Source organism: Salvelinus sp. IW2-2015, unplaced genomic scaffold, assembly GCF_002910315.2.
Source record: "Salvelinus sp. IW2-2015 unplaced genomic scaffold, ASM291031v2 Un_scaffold912, whole genome shotgun sequence".
NCBI lineage: Eukaryota > Metazoa > Chordata > Actinopteri > Salmoniformes > Salmonidae > Salvelinus > Salvelinus sp. IW2-2015.
Window position 1 is genome coordinate 69996 of NW_019942644.1, and position 22769 is coordinate 92764.

Genomic DNA, 22769 nt, shown 5'->3' on the forward strand with positions numbered 1-22769 from the left:
TACTTTGTCTCAGTCATGAGACAGCCATGAATGTGAAATGTTAAGTACGTCTTTGAAAAGACAGAGATGTGCTTTATTGCATTATATGTTATGAATGCCAACGTCTATTCACTGTTCTTGGAGGTGTCATACGTGAGGAAAATTTGATTGAAAGCAAACTGGTAGAACAGCGCAGAATTCAAAACAGCTGATGAACTGCCTCTTGAGTCTAATCGTTTGGTTTAGACTAGTTTAATCATTTGTAGAGTAGCTCTCTATTTGTCCACAGTATGCATTTTTTAACCATTATGAATGGCTAAGGATTCCATATGTTCTTCTGAAATATTAACACAGAATTACTGTAATTTTGGTAGCTCTTCTTGTGGTGCCGATCTGACACAATTACAGTCATGGTCTTGACTCAGACTCTCAGCCCTCGCCCCCCCTCCAGTCTTGGTCTTGACTCTGACTCGATTTGCTCCAGTCTTAACTCGGTCTCGCTTTAGGTGGTCTGAACACAACACTGGGTGGAACATGAAGTCTCCAGCACAAGCACACTGGGTTTTATTTAGACCCTAATGTCTGTTCTTGCGCGGCCATCGACCTCTGAGGGTTTGGCAATAAGACATGAATCAAGTTCCATTACACTTAGACCTGCTACCTCCTTCCTTCTTTTCCTCTCTCTTTCCTTTCTCTTTTCTTCTCTTTACTTGATTTGCTCTTTCCCTTACTTCTGTTGGGAAAACACCACATTATAAGCCAAAGAGCACAACACCAAATATTTGTATTGTTGTGTAAACTTGTGTGTGGTCTCTCTCACGAAACACAGGTTTTAACCACCACCGTTCAGCCAAGTGGACAAACCCTCCCTCTATCCTCCACCTAATATAACTGAGCAGGCAATTGTCCCAGCAGAGCACTGGTAAGACCAGCACTGGCTCCGCATGGTTCATTTAGGCCTACACCGTGGGAATAATACCTGGTTGGTTGCAGGAGATTATTAGCGCACAAAGAAAACACACACACACACACACACTGTTTCTCAATATTAGCTCAATTGTAGTTACTGCAAATAATGATGTATAGAAATTAATGGACACAGAAGGAAAAAAATCCTGACAGACGCTAAATTCACATCATGTTCCGGACGGACCAATATGGGAAAATATCGTAGACAGACATTCCAGACGGTCTCACCCCGTAGGATAACATTCCCTGTTTCCTGACACTCAATCATGGTCCATATTAATTCGTTTTTTAAAATAAAATATCAATAGCCTAATTCCATTTCTTCTTAATGAACTTTATGAAATCAAATCAAATTGTATTTGTCACAATCTTCGTAAACAACAGGTGTAGACTAACAGTGAAATGCTTACTTACGGCCATGCACAACACTGCAGAGAGAAAATATAGATAAATAATAGAAAAATAATAACACAAGGAATAAATACACAATAAGTCAAGTTAACTTGGCTATATACAATCAACTTTGTCAGAAAGATAAAGTCTATGTTTTGTATGTGTTACTTTTTCTATTTCCTCACCTATTACAAAAAGCAAATTAGACTTGAACATTATTCTGGCACAAAATGACAGCATCAGAAATATATAGTAGCCCAGCCATATATAGCCAACAATCAATTTCAGCAGCATCTACATGTACCTGACAAAATAAAGAAAACAGGTTAGTAAATGAGGGGTACAAAGTACAGTATATTGAAGGCAGGTGCTTCCACACAGGTGTGGTTCCTGCTTAGGGTCATGTATAAAAAATCCCAGTTGCCCATTATTTTTGCTACCATGGCTAGAAGAAGAGATCTCAGTGACTTTGAAAGAGGGGTCTCAAAGGAGTAAAGGTGGGGTTTATATGTTTGTGTGTGTGTGTGTGTGTGTGTGTGTGTGTGTGTGTGTGTGTGTGTGTGTGTGTGTTGTGTGTGTGTGTGTGTGTTGTGTGTGTGTGTGTGTGTGTGTGTGTGTGTGTGTGTGTGTGGGTGTGATGTGTGTGTGTGTGTGATTGAGTGTGATTGAGTGTGAATGGGTGTGTGCGCGCCTGCATCAGTCAGTCACCAGGTCTCAACCCAATTGAACACGTATGGGAGATTTTGGAGCAGTGCCTGAGACAGAGTTTTCCATTACCATCAACAAAACACCAAATTGTGGAATTTCTTGTGGAAGAATTGTGGTTCCAGACATTTGTAGAATGTATGCCAAGGCTCATTGAAGCTGTTCTAGTGGCTCGAGGTGATCCAACGCCCTATTAAGTCACTATATTGCTGTTTCCTTCATTTTTGCAGTTAACTGTCAAGTGTGGATTTGATTCAAGCCTTTCTGAAACGTTTCACTGTACTGTTAATTCCAGGGAACACATCTTTCTCTTAGTTTGACTGTGTAGGTAGGAGGGTTCAGCGCTGTGAGTTTGGGGAGCAGCATGTGCCCGCCGCCCACCAGAGGTTCAAAGCTGAGAACTTTCACGTGACGGAATTTAGCCATGAGCACGAGCAGACCTACGGACTCAGGCAGCTCGCAACAAGAGTTGAGTGTTCAGTCTCTATTCAACTGCCATTCTAAAGTTGTTATCGTTATGTACAACTTTTCGCTGTTATCCTGACTTTTAATCATCGAAAAGTTTGACCTTTCTTTTGTTTCCCTCTGCCATCAATTGAAGTCTCTTCGTGTTGGAAAAGTTGGTGTTTTATTATTGTTTCAAATGGAGCGAAAGAAGCCGGTGAATCTTTATTTCTGTTGGAGCTTTCTTCTCGCTTGGTGCTGTAGTCTCACTGACTGTTACAATTTGGATGTAGACCATCCGGTTAGTTTCAATGGCCCAAATGGATCTTTATTTGGCTATTCTGTATTGTTACATAAGAACAAGCAACACACATGGTAAGCGATTACAACATTTTGTAGGCTTATTTTTAAAACGTTAGTCATAAAACACTAACTGAATAGGCTACACACATGTATTATACTCTAAGAATAAACGTTTCCTTGGGGATCCTTTCGGGGTTCTTCAAATTGAAACGGTGTGATACATTTTAATTAGGGAGTCTATGAACACAATGAACTTTGACCAGTAACTGCCCATTTAGGCTGCCCAGTTGCCGTTTGACAACTTTTTGAGTGTGAAATGTATATCTTTTTTAAAATCACACAGTTGGGATATTGATGTGTGTAAAACTATAATGTTAGTGAATGGTTGGCTGATGATGATTTCCATAATTGTCTGTTATAGGTTATTAGTCGGAGCTCCAGTTGCGAATTCAACATTCGATCCATCCCTTATAAAACCAGGAGCAATTTATAAGTGCAACTTCTCAGGCAATAGAGAATGTCAGCAAATATCAACGGGTTTGTATTATTGATGTATTGCATATCCACTCAATTTTACAAAGAAAGAATGTGGAACCTCCATGTTAAAAATGAAGTGGTTCTGTTTATTTGACCAAGGTGGTTTGGGGTATTCGTTCACTGACATTGGATTATAAGAAAACATAATACTTTTCTTCATGTTTTAATCGAAGGGTTTATAAGGCAATATTACTGGTTATGGCAACTTCTCATATCTTGCTCTTGTTCTCACTCTCTCTCTTTCTCTACATGTGGTGTGTGTGTGTGTGTGTGTGTGTGTGTGTGTGTGTGTGTGTGTGTGTGTGTGTGTGTGTGTGTGTGTGTGTGTGTGTGTGTGTGTGTGTGTGTGTGTGTGTGTACTACAGGTGTGGACAGTTGTGGGAAGACTTGCTTCTCTGAGAGTGACAACCAGTGGCTCGGAGTCAGCCTGTCTAGACAGCCTAGTGATGGCCATGTATTGGTATGTTAAGTGACTCATTCAATCAAATAGATTTATAAAGCCCTTTTTACAGCAGCAGCTATCACAAATATCACAGCTATCACATTACAGTGATGGCCATGTATTGGTATGTCAATTAGTCCCAGTAGGGGTACACACATGTTACAACCCATTCTCAATAGTCCAGTGATGGCCATGTATTGATATGTAACAGTACAGTGATATACAGTCTTTGTGCCCATTCTGAGACCTAAATCAAATGATGAGATGGGCAACATCTGGTGAATTTAGTTTAAATAAGAAACAAGGCTAGCATCATTTGCAACCCTATCAGACCTATGTCACTAGTTAGAAGACCCACAACATGTACATGTTTTGTTTAGCCCTATAGTCTATTGTTGGTGACCGTTATTTTGGAAACTACACTATATATATTCAAAAGTATGTGGACACCCTTCAAATGAGTGGATTCTGCTATTTCAGCCACCTCCGTTGCTGACAGTTTTATTAAAAATAGTTCACACAGCCATGCAATCTCCATAGACAAACATTGGCAGTAGAATGGCCTTACTGAAGAGCTCAGTGACTTTCAATGTGGCACCGTCATAGGATGCAACATTTCCAACAAGTCAGTTCCTCAAATTTCTGCTCTGCTAGAGCTGCCCTGGTCAACTGTAAGTGCTGTTATTGTGAAGTGGAAACGTCTAGGAGCAACAACGGCTCAGCCGCGAAGTGGTAGGCCACACAAGCTTACAGAGCGGGACTGCTGAGTGCTGAAATGCGTAGAGCGTAGAAAGCGCTCACTACCGAAATCCTAACTGCATCTGGAAGCAACGTCAGCACAAGAACTGTTTGTCGGGAGCTTCATGAAATGGGTTTCCATGGCCAGGCAGCCACACGGAAGCCAAAGATCACCACGCACAATGCCAAGCGTCGGCTGGAGTGGTGTAAAGCTCGCTGTCATTGGACTCTGGAGCAGTGGAAACACGCTCTCTGGAGTGATGAATCACGCTTCACCATCTGGCAGTCCGACAGACGAATCTGGGTTTGGCGGATGTCAGGAGAACGCTACCTGCCCGAATGCATAGTGGCAATTGTAAAGTTTGGTGAATAATGGTCTGGGGCTGTTTTTCATGGTTCGAGCTAGGCCCATTAGTTCCAGTGAAGGGAAATCTTAACGCTACAGCATACAATGACAGTCTAGACGATTCTGTGATTCCAACTTTGTGGCAACAGTTTGGGGAAGGCCCTTTCCTGTTTCAGCATGACAATGCCCCTGTGCACAAAGGGAGGTCCATACAGAAATTGTTTGCCCAACATCAGTGCCCAACCTCACTAATGTTCTTGTGGCTGAATGGAAGCAAGTCCAGCAATGTTCCAACATCTAGTGGACAGCCTTCCTAGAAGATTGGAGGCTATAATAGCACCAAGGTGGTGGGGGGTTACTCCATATGGGGGGCAACTCCATATTAATGCCCATGATTTTGGAATGATATGATCGACGAGCAGGTGTCCACATACTTTCAGTCATGTAGTATAGCTGCTGTACAGGGCTTGCATTATGTCACTTGTTAGAAGAACCATCAAGTTGACATGTTTTGTGTGTAGCTTATTCCATTGTTGCTCAAACAGTTGCATTTCATCCAAAACATCTGTGCTGCTTCTCGTTCCACAGGCATGTGGGCATCGTTGGAAGAACGTGTTCTATTCCAGGAAAGACAATCAGAACAAGCTGCCTCATGGTGTCTGCTACAGATACGAAGCTGACCTCAAACAGTCTCAACCACTTATCCCATGCTATAAAGGTACAACGTCTTTCTGTTTAGTACCTGTAAAACTACCTTTTTCTTGTTGTGAGACTTGTCTAGATAACTCCATAGTGCTGAAACATTGCTTCTTCTCAGATGATTGGGAGCATGCAGTCTGCATGTTTTTATTTTTCAGAGACTAGCTAGATACTCACAGAAAAGTAACCTAACCCATCACCTGTAGGCCTACCAGTGTGGCCTATACACAACACATCAATCAGTCAATAACCCAGGACAAACATCCATATGGTTTTTTTCTCATCATGACCAAGGCCACTCCTGTAATTAATCTGCACTGAGAGGTTGAATGAAATTACATGTGTCTCTTTCCAGATCATCAACGGAAGTTTGGTGAAGACTACGGATCATGCCAAGCAGGAATATCCAACTTTCTGAATGAGGTATTCATTCATCTAGATATTTCTTTTAGACCCATAGTTTATGTGAAGCCTGTGCTGGTAATACAGCCTGTGCTGGAAATACAGCCTGTGCTGGAAATACAGCCTGTGCTGGAAATACAAGTCACAAACATACAAGCACGTACAGAAAATCCCAAACATACAGTAAATCCCAAACAGACATCACAAACTGCCATTCTATAATGTATGTTTTGTGTTGTTTTTCTTCAGGACTTGATAATAATGGGAGCCCCTGGGACATCGTACTGGACTGGGTCTGTTCTGGTCTACAACACCTCCAGTATGGTCCTGTCTGCCTATGTGGATGATGACAGCACTGTCCTCTATGGCAGTTATCTGGGTACATATATGTAATACAACATATGGCACATTAGGTACATTAATAATAACATGGTTGGAGACAATCAGAAGAACTTGTCTTGTTGTCACACGTCTCATTTGTTTTTCTGTGAGTTAGTGAAGTGTAACGTCATGGAATTTGAAGAGGAAGCATGCTTTTTCTGTGTCTTTGTGTGTTGAGAGAACACGCTTTGTGTGTGTGAACAGGAAGCTGATTGTCAGGTGCATACACACACACATAAGCACACACACACACACAAGCTATTGCTCAGTATGTGCTCAATTGTAGTTACTGCAAATAAGGATGTTGTCTCTCTGTCAAGGGGATCCATATCAGTGTTTTTAACCGAACTAGTGCCGGCAAAAATCGTATTTTTCGAACATACTTTTATGCATGGAAAAGACCTGTCATGTAACCCTTTTTTGAAGCTCTTATCAAAGGAATGTTGTTCTCTCTCATCAAGCCAGTCACAGTGTGGCTTGTTGCTCTTATCTCAACCAGTACCATCTGGTTCTACCTGTGTTGTTGGTTATACTAAAGGTTGTACCAAGGTTGTATTAAGGTTTTACTAACGTTGTACAGACATTGTATTAATAAAAGGATACGCCCATTTTTTAAAACATTTTTGCCTAAAATGACATACCCAAATCTAACTGCCTGTAGCTCAGGCCCTGAAGCAAGGATATGCATATTCTTGATACTATTTGAAAGGAAACACTTTGAAGTTTGTGGAAATGTGAAAGGAATATAGGAGAATATAACACAATAAACTGGTAAAATAGAATACAAAAAAAGTTCTAATAGCTACTGTAAATTGGACAGTGCAGTTAGATTAACAAGAATTTAAGCTTTCTGCCAATATCAGATATGTCTATGTCCTGGGAAATGTTCTTGTTACTTACAACCTCATACTAATCGTATTAGCCTACGTTAGCTCAAACGTCCCGTGGATGGGACACCGATCCCAAAGCAGTTTTAACGTTGTAGGGTTTCCATCACCAGGCTACTCGGTTGGCGCCGGCCACTTCCTTCACCCTGACTCCACAGAGATCGTTGGAGGTGCACCCCAGCACAGGCAGACTGGTAAAGTAAGAGTTAATTTAATTCCTGTTTTTCCTTTTACCCCCATCACTCCATCACCTGCCTGTAGATAGAAAGCACAGTACCAACACTTGCACATGTATCGGCTCGTTTCGTATGAACTGACAAGCAGGGGGTAGTAAAGCGGTAAGTACAATGCAGTATGTGTGTTTAAATCACCATCCAGGCTGATGCAAAATATATGATGCATCGGGCATTCCTCCTTCTGCTGGTGAAATGTATGAAATATGTGCTGCTGAAAAAGACCATGACACCCTATTCCCTATAGTGTACTACTTTTGACCAGAGCCCTATGGGGGTGACATGTGGGGGACACATAACATGTGTTAGCTGCTCTGGTCTGTCCATTACTATAGTAAGATCTTGTGATGATTGGCCCTCTGTTGATTGATGGCACTTAAGCAGAAGGCCTTTATTCTGAAATAGCTGAAAGTATTTGGTTGTAAATATATTTCCATTTAAGTAATTTAGCAGAAGCTCCTTTTCCAGAGTGACATACAGTCACTGCATTCAATCAAGGTAGTGTCAGGCTTCGAAGAGTGATAGGTGTGGAGTCAGGCGCAGAGAGCAGGATTCGGAAAAAAAAACATTTATTCCGGAAACAATCACAGCGAAAGCGGGTGACGCCGAACACAGGCGTAAAACACTCCAAATAGTACAACGCTGATCATCGGAAAATAAATGAAAGGACACTCCTGTACCAAAAACAGCAAACAAGCCCACACAAACACAGGCGGGCCAACTGAACTTAAATACCCCACCCAAAACCCCAAACAAGGAACAGGTGAAACCAATTAGACCAAACTAAACGAAAAGGGAAAAAAGGGATCGGTGGCAGCTAGTAGACCGGTGACGACGACTGCCGAGCGCCACCCGAACGGGAAGGGGAGCCACCTTCGGTGATAGTCGTGACAGGTAGATACTATGTGGGCAAGTAACTGTATGAGTGATAGATTGATGACATATACTGTAGTTACCTCTGCTTCTGCTATATGTATAAGTTGGTATGTCTGCTAAACTAATGTATCTATCTGCAGAAAGAGGAAGTGGGGAATCATTATGTCATGTGGCAATTCAGTGCACATTTTATGAAGGAAATGTTATTTACATGTTTATTTTACTGTACAAGTTGCCAGTTTTTTTATTTTATTTTTTTATTTCACCTTTATTTAACCAGGTAGGCTAGTTGAGAACAAGTTCTCATTTGCAACTGCGACCTGGCCAAGATAAAGCATAGCAGTGTGAACAGACAACACAGAGTTACACATGGAGTAAACAATAAACAAGTCAATAACATGGTAGAAAAAAAAAAGAAAAAAAAAGAGAATCTATATACAATGTGTGCAAAAGGCATGAGGTAGGCAATAAATCGAATAATTACAATTTAGCAGATTAACACTGGAGTGATAAATCATCAGATGATCATGTGCAAGAAGAGATACTGGTGTGCAAAAGAGCAGAAAAGTAAATAAATAAAGCAGTATGGGGGGTGAGGTAGGTAAATTGGGTGGGTAGTTTACAGATGGACTATGTACAGCTGCAGCGATCGGTTAGCTGCTCGGATAGCAGATTTTTAAAGTTGTTGAGGGAGATAAAAGTCTCCAACTTCAGTTCTTAATGGCCTTACCAAATGCATCCCCCACAGGAGTGTTAAATATGATAGATTAAATATATTTCATCAGTAGAAAGCAGATGATGTCTGTGTGGGTATTGTGATACAATCTAAGTAGTGTATGCATTGTGTACTCATCCTTAGTTGGCTTTAGGTCCTGATGTGATCAGGTCTTGTTTCTCCTCTTCTCCAGGCCTACCTATTCAGAGCTGAAGAAAACATGCTGAAGATCATCGGTGAAGTCAAGGGAAGCAAGGTGAAAATTAATAGCCATATATCTTTCACATTTTAGTCATTAACTTCTCTGCGCTACGGATCCCTTTTACGGGATCATTTTCCTAAACAACCGCTGAATTGCAGGGCGCAAAATATTACAAAAAATATTTATAATCATGCAATCACAAGTGAAATATACCAAAACACAGCTTAGCTTGTTGTTAATCCAACTATCGTGTCAAATTTTGAAAATATGTTTTGCAGCGAAAGCAATCTAAGCTTTTGTGAGTGTATCAATCAATGCTAGAACAGCTAGCCCCAAATTAGCATAGTCACGAAAGTCAGAAAAACAATAAAATGAATCACTTACCTTTGATAATCTTCGGATGTTTGCACTCACGAGACTCCCAGTTACACAATAAATGTTATTTTTGTTCGATAAATATTACTTTTATAACAAAAAAACGCCATTTGGGTTGCGCGTTATGTTCAGAAAACTACAGCCTCATTCCGGTCCTGAAAGGCAGAAAATTCCCAAACGTATCAGATTCTAAAATATTACTAAAAATATTTATAATCATGCAATCACAAGTGAAATATACCAGAACACAGCTTAGTTTGTTGTTAATCCACCTATCGTGTCAGATTTTGAAAATATGCTTTGCAGCGAAAGCAATCTAAGCTTTTGTGAGTGTATCAATCAATGCTAGAACAGTTAGCCTTATATTAGCTTGGTTAGCTTTGTCACGAAAGTCAGAAAAGCAATAAAATGAATCACTTACCTTTGATAATCTTCGGATGTTTGCACTCACGAGACTCCCAGTTACACAACAAATGTTATTTTTGTTCGATAAATATTACTTTTATAACAAAAAAACGCCATTTGGGTTGCGCGTTATGTTCAGAAAACCAAAGCCTCGTTCCGTTCGACGAAAATTCCAAAAAGTATCCGTAATGGTCGTAGAAACATGTCAAATGTTTTTTATAATCAATCCTCAGGTTGTTTTTAACAAACATAATCGATAATATTTAAACTGGACCGTAACCTATTCAATAAGAGAGAAAAAGAAAATGGAGAGCTACCCTCTCGCGCGCAGGAACTAATCAGAGGACACCTGACTAGTTTTGAAGAATTTAGCTCATTTTCCAAAATAAAAGCCTGAAACTAAAGCCTGGTCACAACCTGAGGAAGCCATTGGAAAAGGAATCTGGTTGATACCCCTTTAAATGGAAGAAAGACGGGCCAGGAAACACAGATTAAAAAAATAACAAATCACTTACGGGTTAGATTTTCGCCTGCAGAATGAGTTTTGTTATACTCACAGACAATATTTTGACAGTTTTGGAAACTTTTGAGTGTTTTCTATCCTAATCTGTAAATGATATGCATATTCTACGATCTGGACCTGAGAAATAGTCCGTTTACATTGGGAACGTTATTTTTTTTTAAAGCGTCAAGAGGTTAACCTCTTTTATCCAGAGCGACTTACATTAGTGAGTACATATATTTTCCCTCGTACTGGTCCCCCATGGGAACCCTGGCAGTGTAAGCACCTTGCTCTACCAACGCGGGACCAATCTCCATTGGACATGCTCTTTAGTCTAGGACCAGGTTTAATCTGTGTCTGGGAAACCAGTCTTTAATGTCTCAGTTCTTAATGTCTTGATTTTGACACAGAACTAGATCATACCTCCTCACTGCAAAAACACTTTGTGGCAACTACTGATGTCTAAAATGGCTTTAAAAATACATTTGGTTGATGTGATTGACTATATAGACATAAAACTTGCTTTCCTATACTGTAGCTGGGCTCGTATTTTGGTGCCAGTGTGTGTGCCGTGGACCTGAATGGAGATGGCCTGTCTGATCTACTGGTAGGAGCTCCCATGTACAGCACCATGAGAGAGGAGGGACGAGTCCATGTCTACATCAACCAAGGAGCTGTAAGTACTGGGATCTTTCCCGATTCGTTTTTCCTTCAATTCAATACCAGTCAAACGTTTGAACACACCTACTCATTCCAGGGTTTTTCTTTATTTTTACTATTTTTTACAATCTAGAATAATAGTGAAGACATCAAAACTATTAAATAACTATGAAATAACACATATGGAATCATGTAGTAACCAAAAAAGTGTTAAACAAATATATTTTATATTTTATATTTGAGATTCTTCAAAGTAGCCACCCTTTGCCTTGATGACAGCTTTGCACACTCTTGGCATTATCTCAACCAGTTTCATGAGGTAATCACCTGGAATGCATTTCAATTAACAGGTGTACCTTTTTAAAATTGTATTTGTGTAATTTCAAATCAAATCACGTTTTTATTGGTCACATACACATGGTTAGCAGATGTTAATGCGAGTGTAGCAAAATGCTTGTGCTTCTAGTTCCGACAGTGCAGTAATCTAACAAATTCACAACGACTACCTTTTACACACAAATGTAAAGGGATGAATAACAATATGTACATAAAAATATATGGATGAGCGATGGCCGTGCGGCATAGGCAAGATACAGTAGATGGTATAGAATACAGTATATACATATGAGATGAGTAATGTAGACATTATTAAAGTGGACATTAAAGTGGCGTTATTTAAAGTGACTAGTGATACCTTTATTAAATCCATTTATTACATTTATGGCCAGAGATTTTAGTCTGTATGTTGGCAGCAGCCACTCTATGTTAGTGATGGCTATTTAACAGTCTGATGGCCTTGAGATAGAAGCTGTTTTTCAGACTCTCGGTCCCAGCTTTGATGCACCTGTACTGACCTGGCCTTCTTTATGATAGCGGGGTGAACAGGCAGTGGCTCGGGTGGTTGTTGTCCTTGATGATCTTTTTGGCCTTCCTGTGACATCGGGTGGTGTAGGTGTCCTGGAGGGCAGGTAGTTTGCCCCCGGTGATGCGTTGTGCAGACCGCACTACCCTCTGGAGAGCCTTGCAGTTGTGGGCAGAGCAGTTGCCGTACCAAGCGGTGATAAAGCCCGACAGGATGCTCTCGATTGTGCATCTGTAAAAGTTTGTGAGTGTTTTAGGTGACAAGCCAAATTTCTTCAGCCCCCTGAGGTTGAAGAGGCGCTGTTGTGCCTTCTTCACCACGCTGGGTGGACCATTTCAGTTTGTCCATGATGTGTACGCCGAGGAACTTAAAACTTTCCACCTTCTCCACTACTGTCCGGTCGATGTGGATGGGGGGATGCTCCTTTTGCTGTTTCCTGAAGTCCACGATCATATCCTTTGTTTTGTTGACATTGAGTGAGAGGTTATATTCCTGACACCACACTCCGAGGGCCCTCACCTCCTCCCTGTAGGCCGTCTCGTCGTTGTTGGTAATGAAGCCTACTACTGTAGTGTCGTCTGCAAACTTGATGATTGAGTTGGAGGCGTGCATGGCCACGCAGTCATGGGTGAACAGGAGAGGGCTGAGATCGCACCCTTGTGGGGCCCCAGTGTTGAGGATCAGCGGGGTGAAGATGTTATATCCTATCCTTACCACCTGGGGGCGGCCCGTCAGAAAGTCCAGGACCCAGTTGCACAGGGCGTGGTCGAGACCCAGGGTCTCAAGCTTGATGACGAGTTTGGAGGGTACTATGGTGTTAAATGCTGAGCTGTAGTCATGAACAGCCTCCTTGCATAGTTATTCCTCTTGTCCAGATGGGATAGGGCAGTGTGATGGCGATTGCGTCGTCTGTGGACCTATTGGGGTGGTAAGCAAATTGGACTGGGTCTAGGGTATCAGGTAGGGTGGAGGTGATATGATCCTTGACTAGTCTCTCAAAGCACTTCATGATGACRGAAGTGAGTGCTACGGGGCGATAGTCATATTGTTCAGTTACCTTAGCTTTCTTGGGAACAGCAACAATGGTGACCATCTTGAAGCATGTGGGCACATCAGACTGGGATAGGGATTGATTGAATATGTCCGTAAACACACCAGCCAGCTGGTCTGCGCAAGCTCTGAGGAGGCGGCTGGGGATGCCGTCTGGGTCAGCAGCCTTGCGAGGGTTAACACGTTTAAATGTTTTACTCACGTTGGCCACGGTGAAGGAGTGCCTACAGGCTTTGGTAGAGGGCCGTATCAGTGGCACTGTATTGTCCTCTAAGCGAGCAAAGAAGTTGTTTAATTTGTCTGGGAGCAAGACGTTGATGTCCGTGGCGGGTTTACTTTTTGTAATCCATGATTGACTGTAGACCCTGCCACATACGTCTCGTGTTTGAGCTGTTGAATTGCAACTCTACTTTGTCTCTTGTTTTTATTTATTTAACTAGGCAAGTCAGTTAAGAACAAATACTTATTTTCAATGAATGCGAGTGTAGCGAAATGCTTGTGCTTCTAGTTCCGACAGTGCAGTAATCTAACAAATTCACAACGACTACCTTTTACACACAAATGTAAAGATTGAATAACAATATGTACATACAAAATATATGGATGAGCGATGGCCGTGCGGCATAGGCAAGATACAGTAGATGGTATAGAATACAGTATATACATATGAGATGAGTAATGTAGACATTATTAAAGTGGACATTAAAGTGGGAGTTATTTAAGGTGACTAGTGATACCTTTATTAAATCCATTTATTACATTTATGGCCAGAGATTTTAGTCTGTATGTTGGCAGCAGCCACTCTATGTTAGTGATGGCTGTTTAACAGTCTGATGGCCTTGAGATAGAAGCTGTGGGTTAACTGCCTTGGAACAGTGGGTTAACTGCCTTGTTCAGCGGCAGAACAAAATATTTTTTTACCTTGTCAGCTCGGGGATTCGATGTTGCAACCTTTCGGTTATTAGTCCAACGCGCTAACCACTAGGCTACCTGCCACCCCTATACTGACGCATTGCTTGTTTGATTGCCTTGCAGAGGGACTAGCTACACTGTTTGTATTCGGTCATGTTTCCAGTCGCCTTGCCATGATTAAAAGTGGTGGTTCGCGCTTTCAGTTTTGTTCGAATGCTGCCATCAATCCACGATTTCTGGTTAGGGAAGGTTTTAATATTCACAGTGTGTACATCATCACCAATGCACTTGCTAATAAACTCGCTCACAGAGTCAGCGTATACGTCAATGTTGTTTTCTGAGGCTACCCGGAACATATCCCAGTCCATGTGATCGAAGCAATCTTGAAGCGTGGAATCCGATTGGTCAGAGCAGCGTTGGATATACCTGAGCACGGGCGTTTCCTATTTTAGTTTCTGTCTATAGGCTGGGAGCAACAAAATGGAGTTGCGGTCAGATTTGCCGAAGGGAGGGTGGGGGAGGGCTTTGTATGCATCGTGGAAGTTAGAGTAGCAGGGGTCCAGAAAGCTACCAATTCGTGTCGCACATTCGATATGCTGATAGAATTTAGGAAGCCTTGTTCTCAGATTAGCTTTGTTAAAATCCCCAGCTAGAATAAATGCAGCCTCAGGGTATATGGTTTCCAGTTTCTTTTCTTTCCTTCTTAATGCGTGTGAGCCAATCAGTTGTGTTGTGAAAAGGTAGGGGTGGTATACAGAAGACAGCCGTATTTGGTAAAAGACCAAGTCCATATTACGGCAAGAGCAGCTCAAATAAGACAAAAGAAACGACAGTTCATCATTATTTGAAGATATGAAAGTCAGTCAATCTGGAAAATGTCAAGAACTTTGAAAGTTTCTTCAAGTGCAGTCGCAAAAACCATCAAGTTACCTCTGCTGCAGAGGAGAAGTTCAGCCTCAGAAATTGCAGCCCAAATAAATGCTTCACAGAGTTGAAGTAACAGACACATCTCAACATCAACTGTTCAGAGGAGACTGTGTGAATCAGGCTTCCATGGTCGAATTGCTGCAAAGAAACCCCTACTAAAGGACACCAATAATAAGAAGAGACTGGCTTGGGTTAAGAAACACGAGAAATGGACATTAGACTGGTGGAAATCTGTCCTTTGGTCTGATGAGTCCAAATTTGAGATTTTTGGTTCCAACCGGGGTGTGTTTGTGAGACGCAGAGTAGGTGAACGGATGATTTCCGCATGTGTGGTTCCCATCATGAAGCATGGAGGAGGAGGTGTGATGGTGTGGGGGTGCTTTGCTGGTGATACTGTCAGTGATTTATTTAGAAGTCAGAGCACACTTAACCAGCATGGTTACCACAGAATTCTGCAGCAATACGCCATCCCATCTGGTTTGCGCTTAGTGGGACTATCATTTGTTTTTCAACCGGACAATGATTCAAAACACACCTCCAGACTGTGTAAGCGCTATTTGACCAAGAAGGAGAGTGATGGAGTGCTGCATCAGATGACCTGGCCTTCACAATCACCCGACCTCAACCCACTTGAGATGGTTTGGGATGAGTTGGACCGCAGAGTGAAGGAAAAGCAGCCAACAAGTGCTCTGCATATGTGGGAACTCCTTCAAGACTGTTGGAAAAGCATTCCAGGTGAAGCAGGTTGAGAGAATGCCAAGAGTGTGCAAANTATGTGGGAACTCCTTCAAGACTGTTGGAAAAGCATTCCAGGTGAAGCAGGTTGAGAGAATGCCAAGAGTGTGCAAAGCTGTCATCAAGGCAAAGGGAGGCTACTTTGAAGAATCTCAAATATAAAATATATTTTGATTTGTTTAACACTTTTGGTTACTACATGATTCCATATGTGTTATTTCATAGTTTTGATGTCTTCACTATTATTCTACAATGTAGAAAATAGTAAAAATAAAGAAAACCCTTCAATGATTGGGCGTGTCCAACTGTTTGATTGTTTGTATGCCCTCAAAGGAAATTAAGAAAGGCATGATACTTAAAAGTTTCATAATCAACACAACACCTTTCACATAAAAATATACAGTACATAACAGACAACTTTGATTTCCCTGATTCCTCTTCTTGCCTTCTCAAAATTCATTGGAGGAGAAGGTCAGAGGGGAGGGACCTTGGATTTTCTCCTCCAATGTTGCTTGAGAAGGAGGTGACAAGAGCGGATGCGATTAATTTAGGTAAAATTAATTGAGAGCGAGACAACCTTTCTTTCAACCCTATCATGAAAACATTAGTGTGCAGTTATTATGTTTTGCAAATTGCATTGGTTCTAAAGTAATTTGATGGCCCATTACCTATTGAAATGTTTACTTTAAACTGTGCATGGCTGTTATATGGAACACTGTCCCTGAAAATTGCCTTAAATTCTGTTTATTAATAGATTGAATGTCAACAAATGAAGGCTTCGGCCTGTAAACTTGTGCTAACTTTGTGACACTGTGCTAACTGGGGCTAATTGGAGGCTGCTCTATAGTGTGTTGTGTCTCCATAAACAAGTATGTGTGATATTCAAAGTACACCCTCATGAACAGCTTGGCCATCTCAGATACTTGTTAAAACAGAACCATACCAACAGGCACTTCCTCACATCACATATCACACATACTCTTACCATCACAACTTAACTCTGTAGTTAGTTAAGCATCTCATAGTTAAGCATCTCATAGAATACTGGTGGTGTGCACTGTTATAACAAACACCTTTCAATACCAATGATGGTATCACTTTACATTAAGTTGCTCTTATAATTGGCTAGTAACATCTAGACTACCTATGCAGCTTTCAGAACAATCAGATACTTCTATAGAAATGCATATGGTCATGAAGTAAATATATTTTCCTTTCATGGTAATTTCCTATTCAGGAAGAGGCTGGAGATACTATATTGCACTGGCAGATGATCTAAAACAACCCAGCATAATGATAGCAGGACTTGAGGGCTGTTTCTATGACTGATGAGTTTGTATTACGGAACACTAAACCAGAGTATACCTGCTACATTTACAGTGTTCCACTAAGGACTAGGCAACTCTGAATGACATGACTAACTTCATTACCAACCTAGTGACTAAATAACTGCAACTCCACGAGGTGAGATCTTGCATGGAGCCCCAGGCCGAGGGAGATTGACAGTTCTTTTGTGTTTCTGACATTTGCGAATAATCGCACCAACTGTTGTCACCTTCTCACCAAGCTGCTTGGCGATGGTCTTGTAGCCCATTCCAGCCTTGTGTAGGTCTACAATCTTGTCCCTGACATCCTTGGAGAGCTCTTTGGTCTTGGCCATGGTGGAGAGTTTGGAATCTGATTGATTGATTGCTTCTGTGGACAGGTGTCTTTTATACAGGTAACAAGCTGAGATTAGGAGCACTCCCTTTAAGAGTGTGCTCCTGATCTCAGCTCGTTACCTGTATAAAAGACACCTGTGAGCCAGAAATCTTTCTGATTGAGAGGGGGTCAAATACTTATTTCCCTCATTAAAAATCAAATCTTAGAAATATTTTTGACATGCGTTTTTCTGGATTTTTTTGTTGTTATTCTGTCTCTCACTGTTCAAATAAACCTACCATTAAAATGATAGACTGATTATTCTTTGTCAGTGGGCAAACGTACAAAATCAGGCAGGGGATCAAATACTTTTTTCCCTCACTGTATATCTACATCAGCAAATTACTTATTTTTTCTTCTACAAGCAATTACTCTGGGAAGGGAGAGAATGAATCTTAAAACTGTGAATACATTTTATTTTCCAGGCTAATATGAAGGAAGCAGAGTTTCAGTTGGCTGGAAGCAAATCGTATGCTGCAAGATTTGGGGAGACCATAACCGATCTGGGCGATATTGATGACGATGGCTTTCCTGGTGAGTTTTAATCATTATTTAGCAAGATGCATAACAATTTATATGTTAATGATGTGATATTCTGAGTAGGTGCTGTTCTAATTATTGGGTGCTTATTGTTGCGCAAGCAAATCTCCCCCACTTTTAGTTAAACACATTAGCAATCTTTTTCAGGAGGAACTAGACTAGAGTAAGTGACATACATCATATAACAGCCACGCTCACACTGAGCATCACCACTCACCAACCAGCTAACTACATCCCCAAAGCTGATCAGAGGGCCTTAATGTACTTCAACTGCCACTTACACCATCCTAGTCCTTAACACACACACACACACACACACACACACACACACACACACACACACCACACACACACACACACACAACACACACACACACACACACACAACAGAGAGAGTGTGGCAGGTCTCAGTGTAGACTAGCCATAGTTAGAGCATGTGCAGCCAGTCTGAGAGGAGTGGTGGGGGTCTGCCTGGTGTTATTTAGGTCATTATGCATTATGTTCTTGTAAACCTGTAAGTTAAGTCATGCGTGCGACAAAAAAGCATATATAGTGCACTACTAGGGAATAGGGTTCCATTTGAGATGCATCCTAAGTTAACCCTGACTGACTGACTGACTGTAAATATGTTCCAGATGTGGCGGTGGGGGCTCCGCAGGAGGAAGAGCTGCGTGGGGCTATATATATCTACAATGGGAGGAAGACAGGGATCTCTCAGACCTACTCTCAAGTATGTACACATCTACGGCTATGTCACAGCTGCTGTTTGTCTGCAGGCTTCAGGAACAGGAGATTACTTGGAGGGAAGAAGGAAGGAAAAATTAGGAAGGGAGGGCGTAGGGCTGTCAGGGATTGAAGGGAGGGAAGGAGGGGGTCAGGTTCTCCCTTCTCCAAGTAATTATTAGGGCCAGGAGATTAAAGGGAGGAAAGAAAGAAGGGAAAGAAGAGAGGGAGGGAAGGAAGGAAGGAAGGAGGGAGTGACAGAAAAAGGGGGGTCAGGGTCTTCCTCCCCCTGACCAATGCTCTCCCTCATCCTGCTGTGACAAATGTTCCTTTGTTTTTTTCTGTGTGCTCCCAGACAGTCAGAAGAGAGTTCCTGACTCTGAATTGCTGCAATTTACTAAAACTGTTTGGTCCCCTTCTTTTCTCTGTCTGAGCATGTGAGACATACCATGAAGATAACTCAATTTATACTGTATACTGTATGTAAATAGATTTCTGTCAATGTGGAGTACAACCCCTTGGAGAAAATGCAGTTACTGTGTATCCAAATATAGAGAGATTACATTGCTTGCATCTCAAAGCTCCTTGTATTAGGGGGGAGAGCAGCTATGCTTCCTGGGGTCCAGAAAAATCAAGGCAGTTATATTCAATTAAAAAAACATTACATTGCCTTTCACAACATATTTCACCACACATTAAGTGTGTGCCCTCAGGCCACTACTCTACTACCACATAACTACAACACAAAATCCATGTGCTTATGTGAACAGTAGTGTATAAAGTGTGTACAGTACAGAGGATTGTTAGCTGTATGACTAATCAAGCTGTTCTTGTTTCATCAGAGGATCACCGGGTCTCTTCTGGGTAATGAGTTAAAGATGTTCGGCCAGTCTGTTTCCGGAGGCATCGATGTTGACGGAAACGGTTACCAAGGTAGTGCTCCCTTTCCTGACTGTCACTGTTGTGTAGAGTGCTTCCCTCCAGCACAATGATGGAGTCTGTCTCTGTTTCTCTACTGCTGACTAGAACAGAACACACTGTAATGTCCCGCTATGATGCCACACACACTGTGTCTTAAATTAGTAAGGTCGTCAAAACACAAAATATGGCAGTGGTGGAAACAGAACTGAGGACAGGGGATGGGGAAATATGTGTGCGTGTATGCATGCGGGCGTGCATAAATGTGTGTTGCTACCCAGGGAAAACTGGGCAGTGGGAATTTCTATCACTAGGTGGTCACATAGTTTCCTACTCCCTTGCTGCTTCTCATGTTCTCATCTTCCACAAGTCTCACTCAGTAAACTAAACAGGATATCCTGTAGACTCACTGACAGAGTGTCTTAGACTTATCTGTTAGTCAACTCTTTAGTTTGGCCATCCTCTCAACTAGTACATTGTTAAAGTACTGTGTACTGTCTGTCTCCAACGTTCTTTTAAATTATTTGGTGTTATATGTGTTAGTAGTTTCTATAGATTTATTCATAAGGGCAAGAATTACATACTTGTCTAAAAACAAATCACATCAGCTGAGTACAGTTGATATCTTGTTAAGATAGAACAGGAATTGTTGAAAAAGTCTGTTGAGATGTTGAGTTGAGATGTTTGGATTAGTATTAGGGAGCACATACTGATCATTGTTACAGTACACTGTTCTGGGATCAGAGTTGCATTAATCGGCCAAATAAACATAGCAAATGCCCCAAACAAGATTTCCAGTTTAATATTGCACTGGTACAGATTATACTGAGATATCCTACCTATGAAAAGCCTTTTAAAGTGATTGGCATGCTTAGTAACTACTGTATTCAACAGGGTACATACATTTGCAGGCTGATGTGGACTGAATAAATAAATGACTGAATGATGTGTGCGACCAAAAAAGCATATATAGTGCACTACTAGGGAATAGGGTTCCATTTGAGATGCATCCTAAGTTAACCCCTGACTGACTGACTGTAAATATGTTCCAGATGTGGCGGTGGGGGCTCCGCAGGAGGAAGAGCTGCGTGGGGCTATATATATCTACAATGGGAGGATATGGGAGGAATAAATGGAGGAATAAATAAATGACTGAATGAATGACAAATGAGACTGATGTCTCCAGCTCTTCTAACTTGATGAACAAACTGTCTTAGGGCTTTAAAAAAGTCTAGAGAGTCTTGTGGGTACAGCAGGAAGAACAGGTTTACAAATAGAGTATGGAGGAAATGTTGTGTTCAAGATATCTTCATCTGTAACCCACAGACTTGCGGTAGGGCCTTCCTCTCGGACTCCGCTGTGGTTCTGAGGTAAGACCATGGAGAAATGTCAAACACATCCACAAGATAACTGACCTATTAGCAGGAATTCCTGCATTGTTACATGTCACGTAGATGTAGGTTAAAGGGTCAACTTTCACTCATAGGGGTGAACTTTTTACTTTAACTGGTTTAGATGTATTGATTTTGACCTAATTCGCACCTGTTCTGGTCCATATTTCTACCATATTTTAGGCCTTCTTTGTTACGTTTTGGTATGTTTTGAATCTTTTTTGTCCTCCTGGCCCAAAGAGCCACCATATTGTAGATGTCCAGGTGCATTTCGCTACACCGCGAATACCATCTGCAATACCATCTGTATGTGACCAATAAAATTTGATTTGGTTACTGTGTTTGTGTTGTTATTGTTGTATTTTATGTTGATATGTTGTTGTTGCCCTCCAACAGGACTCGTCCGGTGGTAGTGGTTGAGGCCTCCATGCCCTGCCTGTCAGTGTGAACCGCTCTGTAGCTCTGTGTTTGACAACGGTCTTCCTGCTGTCTGCATCAACGTGACAGTTCTGCTTTAGGGTCCGCGCTCGACGCTACAACGGACTCATAGGTGAGCAGACCCTCTCTCTGTGCCCCTGGCTCCCTCTTAGCCCTGCACTGCGAAACCAACCGGTCTATTTGCGCTGTGTTAATCGTTACATTAGTGAAGGTTATATACACAGCAGTGGCACTAAACAAACAAACGCCAGTTTTGGTTCTAGTGTGTGTACTTAATAGTGACCAAAAACTAATTTCGCAACGTGCTATAGTACTGCGAGCATAATTATGCAACTAGTTTGTATGTGTAAAATGGTATAATGTACAATGTCTAGTCTCCTGTGTCTCTTAGGAAATAGTGATGAAAACCTCTGCCCTGGACTGGTTGTGTCCGAGACAACCCTTTTCTGTTTCCTTATCTCTGTCAGTCTCTCCATATTATCACTAGTCCCTGAGGCCTGGGGCAGTTGGTCCAGTATGTTAACCCAACCTGAAAAGAATGCAGAGCATTCCTTTGGTGAAAGTGTCCGTTACAGAAAGAAGACTCTGGCACAGCCCTGTCCTGATAGATACACTGGGGGTGGGGCTGGGACTGGGGCTAGGGTTGAGTCTGGGCTGGGGTTGAGTCTGGGGCTGGGTTGAGTCTGGGACTGGGCTGGGGTTGAGTTTGGGACTGGGGCTGGGGGTTGAGTCTGGGACTGGGGTTGGGGTTGAGTCTGGGACTGGACTGGGGTTGAGTCTGGGCTGGGGCTGGGTTGAGTCTGGGGCTGGGTTTGAGTCTGGGGCTGGGGATGGGGTTGAGTCTGGGGCTGGGGTTGAGTTCTGGGGCTGGGGGTTGAGTCTGGGACTGGGGCTGGGGTTGAGTCTGGGACTGGGGTTGAGTCTGGGACTGGGCTGGGTTGAGTCTGGGACTGGGGTAGAGGCTGGGGCCAAGGTTGATGCTGGGGTGAGGTTGGTTTCTAGGTCTATGTATTTCTGTGGCCCTGGTTTATACGAACTCTGGGTACTCTCTGAAACTAAATACTGTTACCTTCCTCCCTCCTCTCTCCCTCCTCTCTCCCTTAATTCCTCCCTCCCCTCCTAGAACTGCAGTATAACCTGACAGCCGACACACACCACAAGGAGTCTTTCCCTCCCCGCTTCCATTTCCACGGCAACGGGACATCCAACGTTACGACAGGGCAAGTCAAGGCAGACACGACCAGCTGACCTGCGTCACCCACCAGGCCTTCATGAGGGTGAGTCAGAGGTCAGGGTTTAGAATTCAAAGTTTAGGGGTCAAGAGGTCAACAGCTGTAACCACTGATAGGTGTTTCCAGGTCTTCCTTAGGAAAGAGGTC

At 42.2% G+C, this 22769-nt stretch overlaps 1 protein-coding gene across 1 annotated transcript in view; it reads left to right on the plus strand.

The window, feature by feature from the left end:
- The first annotated feature begins 2395 nt into the window (after nt 1-2395).
- LOC112069130 (integrin alpha-4) overlaps nt 2396-22769 on the plus strand; it is a 40340-nt gene continuing 19966 nt past the window's right edge. Inside the window, 16 exon segments of the mRNA XM_070438421.1 lie at nt 2396-2865; nt 3215-3330; nt 3696-3790; nt 5445-5574; nt 5911-5978; nt 6207-6336; nt 7339-7424; nt 9243-9305; nt 11072-11209; nt 17806-17914; nt 18556-18650; nt 19486-19576; nt 20614-20632; nt 20899-20931; nt 21349-21394; nt 22765-22769. The exon segment at nt 22765-22769 is cut by the window's right edge and continues 95 nt beyond it. Coding sequence (XP_070294522.1) covers nt 2690-2865; nt 3215-3330; nt 3696-3790; nt 5445-5574; nt 5911-5978; nt 6207-6336; nt 7339-7424; nt 9243-9305; nt 11072-11209; nt 17806-17914; nt 18556-18650; nt 19486-19576; nt 20614-20632; nt 20899-20931; nt 21349-21394; nt 22765-22769 — 1400 coding nt within the window. The 5' untranslated portion in view covers nt 2396-2689.